This window comes from Phyllostomus hastatus, unplaced genomic scaffold (assembly GCF_019186645.2).
Source record: "Phyllostomus hastatus isolate PE091 unplaced genomic scaffold, TTU_PhHast_1.1 phas_contig_198, whole genome shotgun sequence".
NCBI lineage: Eukaryota > Metazoa > Chordata > Mammalia > Chiroptera > Phyllostomidae > Phyllostomus > Phyllostomus hastatus.
This window is the reverse complement of record NW_025333715.1, coordinates 4,658,288-4,671,054: the sequence shown is the minus strand read 5'-3', so window position 1 is coordinate 4,671,054 and position 12,767 is coordinate 4,658,288. Positions and strand designations below refer to the sequence as shown.

Sequence of the window (12,767 nt, the reverse complement as noted above, 5' to 3'; positions counted from 1 at the left end):
CAGCTAACTCTCTCCCCCAGCCTGTGCCTGGCTCGGGAGGTGGCGTCTGCGCCCCGTGTGCCTTTAAGCAGGGAGTACAAATTCCCATCCCGGCCCCTCCCTCCTGCTCTTTCTGACGTCAGGAGGAAGGCGTGTGTGAGTGAGTGAGGGGCTGAGGTGCCGCATGCTCTCACACACACACACACACACACACACAGGCACGCGCTCATACACACAACACATCTTTCAGACCCGTCCACTGAGCCCAGCTCCAGGCGCCCGGGAGCGGCAGAGTGCTGAAGCCGGCCCCCTGACCTCGGCCGCCGGGGAGAGGTAAGGGGCTGGAGAGGAGGGGGCTGAGGCCACACCAGCTCTAGAGACTGGTTTGGCAGGGGCGAAGGAGAGAGGTACGATGTGGGGGGTGCTGGGAAGGTGGGTACCTCCCCCCCACCCCTGCCGGGCTGGACCAGCCCCGTCCGGTTTACAGAGGGGATGTGGCCGGGTGTGTAGAGGAGCCCACCCTGCCCACACCCCTCCCTCCCTCCCGCTCCCTGGCCCCCCGAGGGGAGCGGGGGCTGTGTGGCTCCCAGCGAGCGAGACAGCGTGTGTCTGCGCGTCTGTGTCTGGGACCTGCGTCTGGCTCGAGAAGCAGAGCAGAGCAGGCACCTGCCAAGCCGCAGCCTCCTGTGTGGGAACCGGGGGAGACAAATGACTGGAGAAATAATCTGAGCAATTGTGCCCCTACCAGATGCCAAAAGTAAAGTGCAGGAGGGGGCATAATGGGCCTTGTCCCCAGGACTTTGGGGGCTGGAGGGGGCAGGGAGGGGCAGGGGGGAAGGGCAATCTGGAGCCCACAGTTGGACCCAGTGCAGCTGTCTTATCCTGACTCTGTTTCTTCCCAGTGTGATGGGGTTAACTATGATGATTGGCTTGGAAAGGTAGCTCTATGCTATTATTTTCACCTTGGAGCCACCCCACCTGTCCTTTTGCCTCTCCCGAGGCCACCCCTCTCCCCTGCTTTGACCTCCACTCTTGCTGGGGTGCAGCCCCTGGAAGGCAGGGGTGATAAGCCAGAGGCTTCTGGGCCTGGGGCGGTGGGATGCAGGGACTGGGGCAGCCTCCGCTGGCGCCAGGTCCCTGAGTGGCCTGACCCGGGCACAAGGAGTCCAGGTGGAGACCAGGGGCCGTGATACTGGCACCCACGACGGAGACAGCAGGTTCCTGCCAGGCTGCCAGCCTGCGGCCTCTTCCCAAGGAGAGGGGAGGGGGATGCAGGGTGAGAACAATAATAAACACTGAGTGTGAACTGCTGCATCCGCTGCGAGGGGGGAGGGGAGGCGGAAGTGCACCCCAGTGGGGGGTGGGCAACCTCTGGGAGCCTGGCGTGGGGCCAGCCTGGCTCCGCTCCAGTAGGGGCCTCTCTCTGGGAAGGGGTTGTCTCCAGCCCCCTGGGCGATGGGGAGTCAGCTCCCCCAAATCAGACTCCATCCCAGAGGCCTCCGGGTCCTCCACATTCTGGATGTTTCCTCCTCCCAGCCTCCCCTCTGCCACTTCCTTCAAGCCTTTCCCTAAAACATCCATGCTACCAGGCCTGCCCCGCCCCCCGGCGTGTGTCTGGCCCGCCCTCCAAAAGAAGGACAGATGGAAGCAGGAATGCACACTGGCCTGGGGGAGGCCAGGGGGCCGTTCCGGGCCTGGAGACAGGTGGACAGTGCTCAGGGGTGGCCACTGGCCATAGAGTGAGTCTCGCTAGGGAGCATGGGGGGGCCACACACAGCTAGTGGGTGGGGAGGGGACACCTGGAGGCTGGTCTGGAGTAGATTCCCAAGAGTGGCACCAGCAGAGGGCGCTCTGGGCCTGGCTGAGCGGGTCACAACCAGCAAGACCAGGAAGGGCCCAGAGCCTGGTAGAAAGGGGACTTGGGACAGGGGAGCAGCAAGATGGGGGCGGGGGGGGGGGGGTGGTGCAAAAAGCAGTGTGGGGCTCTTCGTCTGCCCCAGACCACTGAAATGGTGGTCACCGGGATGAGAGGCAGGATGCGATGGAAAGGTCAAGCCTGTGGGTCATGCTGATGGGAGTTCAAGCTCAGTCCCTTTACAAGTTACTCTGACTAGTATGTTCCTGTCTCTAAAGGGACTCAGAGTGGGGAAGTGACTTGCCCAGGGTCACACAGCCTGGCCCTCCATGTACCCATCCCGGCATCCCTGCCCCCGCTGATGCTGATGCCAAGAAGGCCCAAAGGCCTAATCCCAGCAGGCCCCCCCCCAGACGGCATGGACATGTGACAAGGACCAGAACAAAAGAGTCTCAATTAAACTTAAGTATTGGCTGGGGTACCTCCCTGCCCTTCCCCCCACACCATGGAGGGGGAAAGAACCAGGCTTAATTAGGTCACCTCCAGCTGCTGGAGCAGCTTTGCACTGAGGTATTTTAAGGAGTGTCTGAGAGGCAGGGTGGGGGAGGGGCCGGGGAAGTGTCAGCCTCTGCCCAGTGGTCCTGAGGCTGTTCCCTCCGCTCCCAGGGCTCACCGTAGACAGGACCGCAACCTTCAGAAAGCCCTTCCACTGTCATCCGGTGTCCCCTGTCCTTCCCATTTTTAGGCCACCATATCCTTCCTCCCCGCCTGCTTCTCCACAGTGGGGTCTTGGGCTGGAATGCTTTTATTGGGGAAGCTGTTTTTAAGCAGAGTTGGCGGGTGACTCACCCAAGGTCATGGTCTGAGTCAGCGCCAAGCCAGGAATAGAGCCCCAAGTCCTGACTCCCCAGTTCTTCCACACCCCAGCCCTCCCTTCTCCAGGGACGTGCTGGCCCTCCCCCCACCTTCCAGCAGGAGCTGAATCTGCACCCCCAAATGTTTCCGGGCTGTGGAAGCGCTACCCCTGACTGGCTGGGCGACCCCAATGAGCCTCAGTTTACTCTTCCGAAGGGTGGGGGTGGGCACGGCGCAGTCACACAGTGCTGCTGTGAGAACTCCCCATGAGGACACGGGGCAGAGGGCCTGGCACCCCACCTGGCACCGAGTGGTGCTGGAGTGGCCGTGGCCTGTCATTCAGACTCTCCCCACCCCGGGGCTCCAGTGCGGTCTGGGCGGGGCTGCCTCCTCTCGCGTGTGTGGTCCCGGTGCCTTGCACCCAGTGTTCCCTCACGTGTGTGCGTAGGTGCGTGACTTTAGGGGACAGTTGGGCGGACCCTCGTTCGTCATCTTGGCCCGTGGAGATTCGTGTAGCTGAGGCCGCCGGGTCAGGTGCTTGTCCCAGGCCACCGGGCACCGGGAGGTTAAGCCAGCTTGCTTTCCCGGGTCTGCCCCGAAGGAGAGCTTGTTCACGTGGCCAAGAGAGGACGCTGACAGCCATTTCCTGTCTGTCTTCCTGGAGGAGCTGAGAATTGGAGGAGCCCCGGCACCAGGGCCACGGTCACCCGCTGACAGGGCTGAGTCACCCGTCTCATGGTGCCACGAAGCTGGCTGGGTCGCAGGGGCCTCCCTCCGGCTATCTCCCAGCAGCTCAGGTGTTTTGCTTTCGCCTCCCTGGGCGCTGTCATCTGCGGAATCACGGGGTCAGCTGGGGTCAGGCCTGCACCCGGGCAAACGAGGAGGGGCGTGGCTGGGAGCCAAGCCACGTAGCCGGGGAGCTGCCCCCTCACAGGTGGGCCCACGCACAGCTCCCCGGCTCCTCCCACAAGGGCACGGGTGCTCTGTGATCAGCCCTATTTGACAAACGAGAGAAATCGGAGGCCTGGGAGGAGGGGTGCCGTCCCTCAGCCAGAGCACTGTGGAGCCAGGGACAGCTGGGGCCTGAGCTGTCCTCGCCTGCCCAGACCGCCGGTTCTGAAGGGCACTGCTCCCGGCAGGACATGCCCCCAGACCAGCTCACGGGGGCCTTTGGGAGCTGGGCTTTGGGTCTGCGTGAGTTGAAACCAATGTTCTGCAGACACATTCGTTTCTCTGCTCTTGGAGGAGTTTATTTTCCCCTTCAGTTTCTCGGGGAGAGTTCTTTTGGAAAAACGCCAGCCTCGTCTTGGCTGGGCTAGGAACACAGTTCGTCCTCGCAGGGAGAGCACTGGTTACCTGCAGATGAATCTGGGCTTTCTCACCTACCCCCTCTGAGCCTCAGCTTCCTCATCTATAAAATGGAGACAATTCCAATCTCAACCTCTCAGGGCAACTATAGGAGGTTGGAAAATGAGAAATCGTCTCTGAAGACTTCTGCAGATGTGTACGGCATTCTGACGATAGAAGCCCGTCTTGGCCCGCCCCTTTCTGTAGCAGCACCCGGACTGTCTGTAGCAAGGACCTGGGCTGGAAGCTTTCTCTGCGTCCCTTCTCCCTGGTCTCCTCAGCTGCTGCGAATGGTGCGGTTCCTTCAAGTCCAGGGCTCTGGCCCGGAGACGGAAAGACTCTGTCTGTCCAAGGTCACAGAGCAAGCCAGTAACAATGCAGGGCCCGAACCCGGGACCCTGACTTCCCACTCCAGGCCGCAGAGGCAGATTGCCCAGGTTTGAGTCCTGGCTCGGACATTAATTGCTGTGTGACCTTGTGTGAGTGGCTTAGCTTCTCTGATCCTCAGTTTTCTCTTTTACAAGATGGGCTAATAATAGTACCAGCCTCAAAGGGCTGTTGCAGAAATTTCATAACAGGGGAAGCCATGACAGATGGGGCGGGGATCTGGTGGGTGGGTGTGTCCCTGGGGGGGCAGGGAACAGGTGAGTGAACGGTGGGCTTGGTTAGCTCCGCTGGGTCTCTCCTTCCTCCTGCTTTCTCCTCCCCTCACGCCCCATTTAGCAGCCCTGTCTGGGAGGAGCAACCTCTTACCCAGCACCTACTCAGGTGCTTCCCGCATTCCATCCCATTTCTTCCTCCGAGGAGCTCTCCAGGGAGGGAGTCTTGTGATCCCAGTTTCCAGGAGAGGAAAGAGACGGGCGGAGGGCGCAGAGCAGCTCCGCTGTGGGGGCTGCCGCACCTGCCCCTCCCACCCAAAGGCAGACTCCCTGCCTTCTCCCGAGGGCACCACCCCCCACCCCCACCCCCGGGGGAGAATGTGGCTGGGGAGCAGCCGCAGCCCATTCCCATGGGGGCCGGTTGCTGCTGGTCCATTTGGGGAGCCCACTGATGGGAGGGGAAAGAAGAGGGCTGCTCTGCTATCCAGGCTGACCCTGGATAATCCCTGCATTTCCCCGCTTCCCACCGCCTGGGAGCCTTGCTCCCTTGGCCTAGGCTTGGGAGGCCTGGCTGGCCAGTGCCCAGCCCAGCTCAGCTGCGTCTCCCTGGTAACCGCTGTGGGCCGCCTCTGCCCTTCCCCCACCGCCTTCTGTCCCCTCCTCCACCCCCCAGGACCTCCCTGCACTGGCTGTCACCACCAGGCACAGTACCAGGCCTGGGTAAACTGCAGTGGGCGGGACCTCCCTGCTTCCTGCAGAGAGGAAGGAAGAGCTTCCGTCCCCACCACCCGCCACCCTCGCCCCGGTGAGGTAGGGGACAACCAGCCTGGCACCTGGTGCTTTCCTGGCTGGCGCCTTGGGGAGCTTTGCTGCCCGTCTTTGTGATAACAGCTTTACTGAGATACAATTCACATGCCACGCAGTTCACCTGCCTGGGGAAGGCGGGCGAGTCCGAGGTTTGGGTACATTCACAGAGCTGGGTGTGTCCGTTTTAGAACATTTCCAACACCCCCAAAAGAAATTCTGTACCTACTGGAAGTTGCTCCCCACTTTGCCCTCCCCCAGGCCCTGGGAAACACTAATCTGCTTGCTTTCTCTGCGAATTTGCCTATTCTGGTCACTTCTCATGAACGGAATCAGGCACTGTATGGTCCCTCCTGACTGGCTTCTCCCCCTGACATGATGACCTCAGGTTCCTCTGTGTCCAGCCTGTGTGGGGACTTCCTCCCGTTTTCCGGCGGGACAGCGTCCTGCTGCACACGGCACGGCGGTTTGCCTGTCCGTCCACCGGCCGAGGGGCCTCGGTGCGGTCCCCCGTGTGCCGGCTGTAAGCAGGAATACTGCCGTGAATACTCAAGTGTTTGTGTGCAGGCTTCTTTTCTTGAAGCTTCCGTTTTCTTCTCTCTAAAATGGGGATAGAAATGCCAAACCTAGCCCACCCCTGCTTCTTGGAGTGGGCTCTGGGAGGAAGACCTGACCTCAGCCTGAGGGGGTTATGGGGGCAGTGAGGGGCTGTAGGGGACCGTGACGATGACTGTGGGAGCCATGAACGGCAACTGCCTGCCCCTCTAGCTCTGCTGCATGGAGGGGGATCCCTGGGCAGGGCGGGGGCAGTCTCACCTGCACCCCCAGGGCGGGCAGAGCCACTCATCATCTTGACCCAGAAACACCTGATTTGCTGTGTGATCTTTACAGCGGCCAGGAATCCTGCTCCTGGGAGGGGCGTTGAACAAGTGACTCCTCGCTCTTCCAGCCCTACCGTGGGGTGTCTGGACGGCTCCCTGGGCTCTCCAGGCTCCTGGGAAGCCTTAAACCCCTCCCTGGAAACTCCAGGCTCGGGGGTGGGGCAATGTGGAGGCCAGGAATAGACTCGCAGCTCCGGGAGTCTCCTCTGACCCCGGAGCCTCTGGGTGAGGGGCTGGGGGAGCAAAGGAAGGGGGGTGAGAAGGTGGAGAACCCGTCACCCTGACCCCTACGTGACTGTGGACTCCAGGACTTTCTTTGCATCGCCAGGCTGAGCCAAGCCCCCCACAGCCTGTGAGGGGTGAAGTGGGGTTCGTCCGTCCCTTTGTGCGGAGAGGCCCCTGCTCCCCAAGGTCACAGCTAACCCGCAGCTGCGCTGGAGCTCTTCCGCCCAGGCGTCCTGCCTGGCCCCACGCGGCAGGCCGCCTGCCCCAGGCTCAGTCCACAGGCCTGGCCTGGTGCACGGAGCCCTTCTCCCCAGGGTCCCACGGCAGCACCTCTGGGGGTCCGAGGCTTCCCAGCCCCTGTGGGGAGGGGGGGCGGGGAAACGACCGTATTTTGCCACGTGTAATGCACACTTTTTCGCCCACATTTTTTGGGGGAAAAATAAGGATGCTCATTGTACCTGGGTATAAGTGATTACATGCTATGGGCATGATAATCCCGTGTATAATGTGCACAAAAACCTGGGTTCACATTGTACACCGCAAAATACGGTGTGTTCACTTCCTCAGTGGAAGAAGACACAGGTTGAATGTTTTCAAGGTCATCTATACACTGAGCTGTGGGCCGGGAATTTCTGTTGGTTTGCATTGATAATAGCAATTGAGTAACTTACAAAGGAGTTCCCATCAGACTGTCAGCTGATTTCTCAAAAGAGACCTTACAGGCAAGAAGGGGCTGGAAGGAAGTATTCCAAGTCATGAAAGACAAGGACCTACATTCCAGATTGCTCTATCCAGCAAAGCTCTTATTTAGAATGGAAGGGCAGATAAAGTGCTCCTCAGATAAGGTCAAGTTAAAGGAGTTTGTCATCACCAAGCCCTTATTTTATGAGATGTTAAAGGGACTTATCTAAGAAAAGAAGATAAAGAAAAACCATGTATAGTAAAAGGATAACAGCAATTGATTGGGTACCTGCAAGATGCCAGATGCTGTCACACACACTAAGTCGCTGAGTCCTCAGCAACCTTGCGAGGTAAGGGTGCCCGGTCTCAGTCCGGAGAGGAGGGAACGGGGCAAGGGCAGCCCACCAGCCTTCCCAGAGCTCTCCTCGCCTGTGCCCCGTTCCGAGCGTGTAGAAAGTCACAGTCCTCCCAGCAACCTCCCTGTGACGTCAGAACCAACACTATCCCCATTTTACAGAACAGGAAACTGAGTCAAAGTTTGAGTGTCGACCACGGTCACAGAACCCGTAGGCAGAGACGCCAGGATTCAAACCCAGGCCCTCTGGGCCCACGGTCCACCCACCCACCCACCCACCCACCACGTTGGAAGGGAGGTTGCCAGGTTATGATTGACAAAGCCAAGGTTCAAACCCAGATCTGTGGGTTTGGAGCTGCTGACACTCGGGCCAGACTGTGTTCCTGACCGTCGCTGGCCACCTCACCTCACTCATCCCACCCCCCAGGCCCCCGGAGTCGGAGGATCCAATGTGAAGCAGGAAGGATTTTGGTGCCCGTCTCCCTTGGGGCGGACCACCGTAACAGAACACCACGGACGGGGGCCTTAAACATCAGACGCCCCGTCTTACTGTTCTAAGGCTAGAAGTCCAAGCTCGTGGTGCCAGCGTGGTGTGGCTCTGGTTCGTCGACGGCCCTCTTCTCGCTGTGTCCTCACAGGCCAGGGGGAGAGGAGGCAGGCTCTGCAAGGGCTCATCTGGGGACCCTAACCCTTTCGTGGGGTCCCACCCTCCTGGCCTCATCAAACCCCAGCTGTCTTCCAGAGGCCCCATCTCCAACACCGTCAGGCCAGGGGCAGGACTTTGGCACTCGAATTGTAGGAGAATACAGTCCCGCCCGTAGCCAGGTTCTATGTTTCGTCTTGGTGGTGAGGACACTGAGTCAGAGAAGGGCCGCCTGATGTCGTCCTGGGGGGCGCGGCAGGCAGGCAGGCAGGCAGGCCCGGCCCTCCAGGCTGGTGCTCAGCATCCAGAAGCTGCCCGTCCCGGACCGCACTCACCCCTCCCTCTCTCTTCCCTTCCAGACGGAGCCTGCGGCTGCAGAGGCCTCCGAGCAGGGCCAGGCCGGGCCCTGCCCGCAAGGACGCCCAAGCCCCTCACCGGCCCCTGGGCCTGGGAGCCCCCCTGGCTCTCCCGCCAGCCGCGCCATGACTTCGGAGCCCACCTCGTCCCCGGTCGTGCCCCCACTCCACTCCCCAAAGTCCCCGGTCTGGCCCACCTTCCCCTTCCACCGGGAGGGCAGCAGGGTCTGGGAGAGGGGCGGTGTCTCCTCTCGGGACCTGCCCAGCCCCCTGCCTACCAAGCGGACCAGGACGTATTCAGCGTGAGTACCTGCCCCTCGTGCTGGCTTCCGCCCCATCCCTCTCCAGCCCCTGCTCTTTCCCAAGGACGGGAGAGCTGCGTGTGGACTGTTCAGTGACTGCCGGTGTTCGTTCATTCATTCATTCATTCATCCATCCATTCCATAAAGATTTATTGAGCTCCTGGCTAGGGGCTCCGGTGGTAAACTCTACAAAGTCTCAGCTCCACGAGCTGCTCACCATTCCCAGGGAATCCGTCCCCCCTTCGCTGCCTCTGGCAGGGGTGGGAGTGAGGATCAGGGCTAGGCATTAGGGACGGCGACCTCTCGGCCAGGTTCGGAAGATACAGCACGTGAAGGACAAAGTTGGGAGACGGAACGGCCTGGGCAAAAATGGAGGCGTGGGGTTGCCCTTTGGAGTGGCGTGGGCCTTTGGGGGACAGTCACGGATGGGGTCAGAGGGCGGAGGGGGTTTGTCAGACCCGCGGGGAGGATGACATGGCTTGGCCGAAGGAGGACTGTTTGGACGGCAAGTGCTAAGCATCCCTTTCGTCCAGCCCGGGGCCAGGCACAGCGCAGGTGCTTGACAAACAGTCAAAAGGGCTCGCCTTCCTCGCACCCCCCCCCCCCCGCCCCCGCCGCCAGCCCCAGGCCCCTTACCTGGCCCTTCCCTCTCTGAGCGCCTGGGGTCCTGCTCTTGCTTCCGTAACTTGTTCCCTGAGCCCACAGAGCCCAGCTGGCTCACTCCTGCTGCCTCTGTAACTTTCTAAATAAACTTCCTCTTAGAACTCGAAACACATACATAAACAAACGAGGGAGAACGAAGGAGCGGCAGATGAGTGAAGAGGGTGTCACTGCTGCAGGGGAGAGTGAGGAGGGGCTGCTGTGCATGGAGGGGCGCTGGCTGGGAGTCGGAGACCCACTTGCTAGGTGCCCCAGGAGGGCCGGTACCCCGCTGGGGCCCCAGTCTCCTGTTCTGTCAGCGCAAGGAGCTGAGTGAATTAGCATAACTGAGTGCAGTTTCCGGTGGAAGGTGAGGGGGGGCGTTTTCCTGAGTCCGGCTCCCCAGGCAGAACCCAGGAGGGCTGTGGGGGTCTGGGTGGGGGGGTGCCCCCAGGCCACAGTGCCAAAGCCCCTGCTCTATCTTTAGGACAGCCCGCGCCTCTGCTGGCCCCGTGTTCAAGGGCGTCTGCAAGCAGTTCTCCCGCTCCCAAGGCCACGGCTTCATCACCCCTGAGAACGGATCCGAGGACATCTTTGTGCACGTGTCAGAGTGAGTCCTGTCCCCCGCCCCCCACCTCAGTGGTCCCTCCTGTCTCCCCCCACCCCACCCTCGTCAGCTGCAGCGTCCTCACAGGGCCTCGGAAATGCCTCCTCAGGCTTCTCCCCTCGCAGCTGAGGTCTGTGCCCCCCCAGTGTCATTCTCCTCCTCTCCGGGGCTGGGTGCACGGTGGGAGGAGGAGGAGAGCTGGGGTGCATGGCAGGAGGGGGTCCCAGGAGCTTTAGGAACTGCCAGCTGAGCCCCAGCATCCTGTCTCCGCCTCAGGGGCCTGGGAGGGCGGGGCCAGCCCCTGAGCCCTTCTGCCTGGGAGGGGCCGCAGGCAGGCAGGCCAGCCAGGAGGGGACAGCTGTGGCTAGGCCAGTGTCCCAGCCCTAATGCCAGGCATGACCTGGCGGGGTCACAGTTTCTCTAAGCCTCGGGGACCTCCCTGCACCCTTTCTCATCTCACTTAGTCCCCAACAACACGGAGAAAAGGACAGTTTATGCTTCCCACTGTACAAGGTCACGGGCTGAGGTTCTGACGGGGAGGCCGGGCCGCCCGTAGGCCAGGCTGCAGGGGGTGTCCAGGGCGGGGGCCTGCTGCGGGGCTGACAACCCTTTCCTGTCTCCAGCATCGAGGGGGAGTACGTCCCGGTGGAGGGCGACGAGGTGACCTTCAAGATGTGCCCCATCCCACCCAAGAACCAGAAGTTCCAGGCTGTGGAGGTGGTGCTCACCCAGCTGGCCCCCCACACTCCCCACGAGACGTGGTCCGGCCAGGTCGTGGGCTCCTAGGCTGGGCGGGGAGTCCCCCGGGGTGGACAGGTGGCAGCCGGCTCCCTGCCCCACGGCACTGGCTGTGGTCTGTCCCCCGGGCGGCCTCAGTGCGCGAGTCTGTCTGTCTGTCTGTCTGTCTGTGTTTACGGCCGTGAGCGTGTGCCTCCATCCAGCCCTGTGACCCGTGACTGTTATGTGAGCTGGACGGAGGGGGCAGCCCCTGGACTTGCCTTCTCTTCTCGTCCACTCTCCCTCCTTCCTCCCCTCCCTGCTGAATCGGCTCAGCACCTCTCGCCCCCCTGCCCACGTGCCTGCAGGGGGCACCCCTGGGCCCTGCCTCGGCCTGAGGCCCCAGCCCGGGGGCCAGGGCTACCTGTGCTCCCTGTGCCCCGCCCCCTGGGCGGGGGCCTCCCACAGTGGCCTGGACCCCACCCTCAGGAGCCAGGCCAGCGAGCACTTGGGGGGGCCTCCCAGCCTGCGGCGAGGAAAGAGGGCGGAAGGCGGAGGCACGCAGGCCCTCGCCGGTGCCCCAACCCGGTCTTCCTCCGCTCTCCCAGCACACCCTGGAGGCAGGAGAGGGGCTGAGGGCCAAGGCGTTTGGGGCCTGCCCCTTCTCCTCAGCCTGGCAGTGGCTCCATGAACCCCAAACTGAGGTTGCATCTTCTCCCCTGGGCCGCGCTCAGCCGGCTGCCTCAACTTCCCCAGGAGGCGTGGGTCTGTGGGGGGAGGGGACGTGTCTCCCCGAGCCTGGATGGAGGCCTCCCTTTGGTCCTGACTCACAAGCCTCACGGATGCCCTGCCTGTGCGCCACACGACGGCGCCACGTCCGTCCCCTCGGGCAGGGCCCGGCGGGGCACCCACCGAGAGGGCCCTCAGCCTGGAGGCCGCTAACCCTGCTAAGACCCCTTGCCGGTCCCTCATCTCAAAGCAGTGGGACGGCGGTTTCCGCCGGCCCTCAAGCCAGCGGCCAAGTCGCGGTCCCTACGTTGTCAAGCCCTTCCGGGGTGTGTGTGTGTGTGTGTGTGTGTGTGCGCGCGCGCGTGTGCATGTGTGTGTGCATGCGCACGCATGCGTGTGTGCTCACTCTGGGGTGGGGTGGGGTGGGCCTGGCCTGGGAGGCGGGGAAGGAGGGCTCCGCCCCCACCCCCGACCCCGCCCAGAGCACGTGACCTGATGCAGACTGAACCGGGGCTTAGGGGGCGGGGCCTGCAGGACAGTGACCCTGAGGACATGCAGTCTGTGTGTAAGTGGGGGCGCGTGTGCCCAAGATGCAGGGGTGACAACTGCCCAGGACCCCCAGCTCTGAAGACGCCCAGGCCGCGGGGTAGAGATCAGCCGGGACGTGCGCCCCGTCCTCGGTCCCATCCTCAGTCCCCACCAGGGCCTGGGAGCCCCGCGCTGCTGGGACGTGCTGGCCAGCTGCCCGACCCTGAGAGTGGCCCGGCCTGACACCCGGCTGCGAGCTGGGGCTGCGCTGGCGAGGCCCGAGGCCTCTCTCATGAGAACAAGGACTCCCCGGCCTCCTTGGTAGGTTTGCTGGTGCAGACTAACCCCTGGGAGCCCCCCAAAACCCCCCTCCTGTGAGTAGACCCCCTTTTTGAGGCACTGGCGAGGAGGCAGGATGTGGGGACATCAGCCCTGGGGCCACCGGGGGTGACAGGAGCAGCAGCACTCCCGTCACCTCGCCCCACAGTGTCCAGTCACAAACCCTCCCGGCCCCCAGGCCACCCAGACCCCCTCCCACCCCAACACTGGCAATAAACCCTCAACTGCGACTCAGCTTGGCCCAGAGCTGCCTGTGTGTCTGGGGAGGGGCGGGGGAGAACAGCCCAGACCACCCTCCTTCACTGGATCGGCGATGTCCTGTGTGA

General features: G+C 62.4%; 1 protein-coding gene across 2 annotated transcripts; it reads left to right on the top strand.

The window, feature by feature from the left end:
* On the top strand, window positions 1–12,675 carry CSDC2 (cold shock domain containing C2). Of its 2 annotated transcripts, XM_045834999.1 has the most exons (5): window positions 1–139; window positions 230–312; window positions 8,584–8,882; window positions 10,009–10,131; window positions 10,752–12,675. In XM_045834999.1, the coding sequence occupies exons 3-5, from the start codon at window positions 8,707–8,709 to the stop codon at window positions 10,912–10,914; spliced, it is 462 nt and encodes a 153-aa protein (XP_045690955.1). In that variant the 5' UTR covers window positions 1–139; window positions 230–312; window positions 8,584–8,706; the 3' UTR covers window positions 10,915–12,675. The 2 variants fall into 2 exon arrangements, with proteins under 2 accessions (XP_045690955.1, XP_045690956.1); XM_045835000.1 differs by lacking the exons at window positions 1–139; window positions 230–312 and adding an exon at window positions 3,759–4,515.
* Window positions 12,676–12,767: the final 92 nt, after the last annotated feature.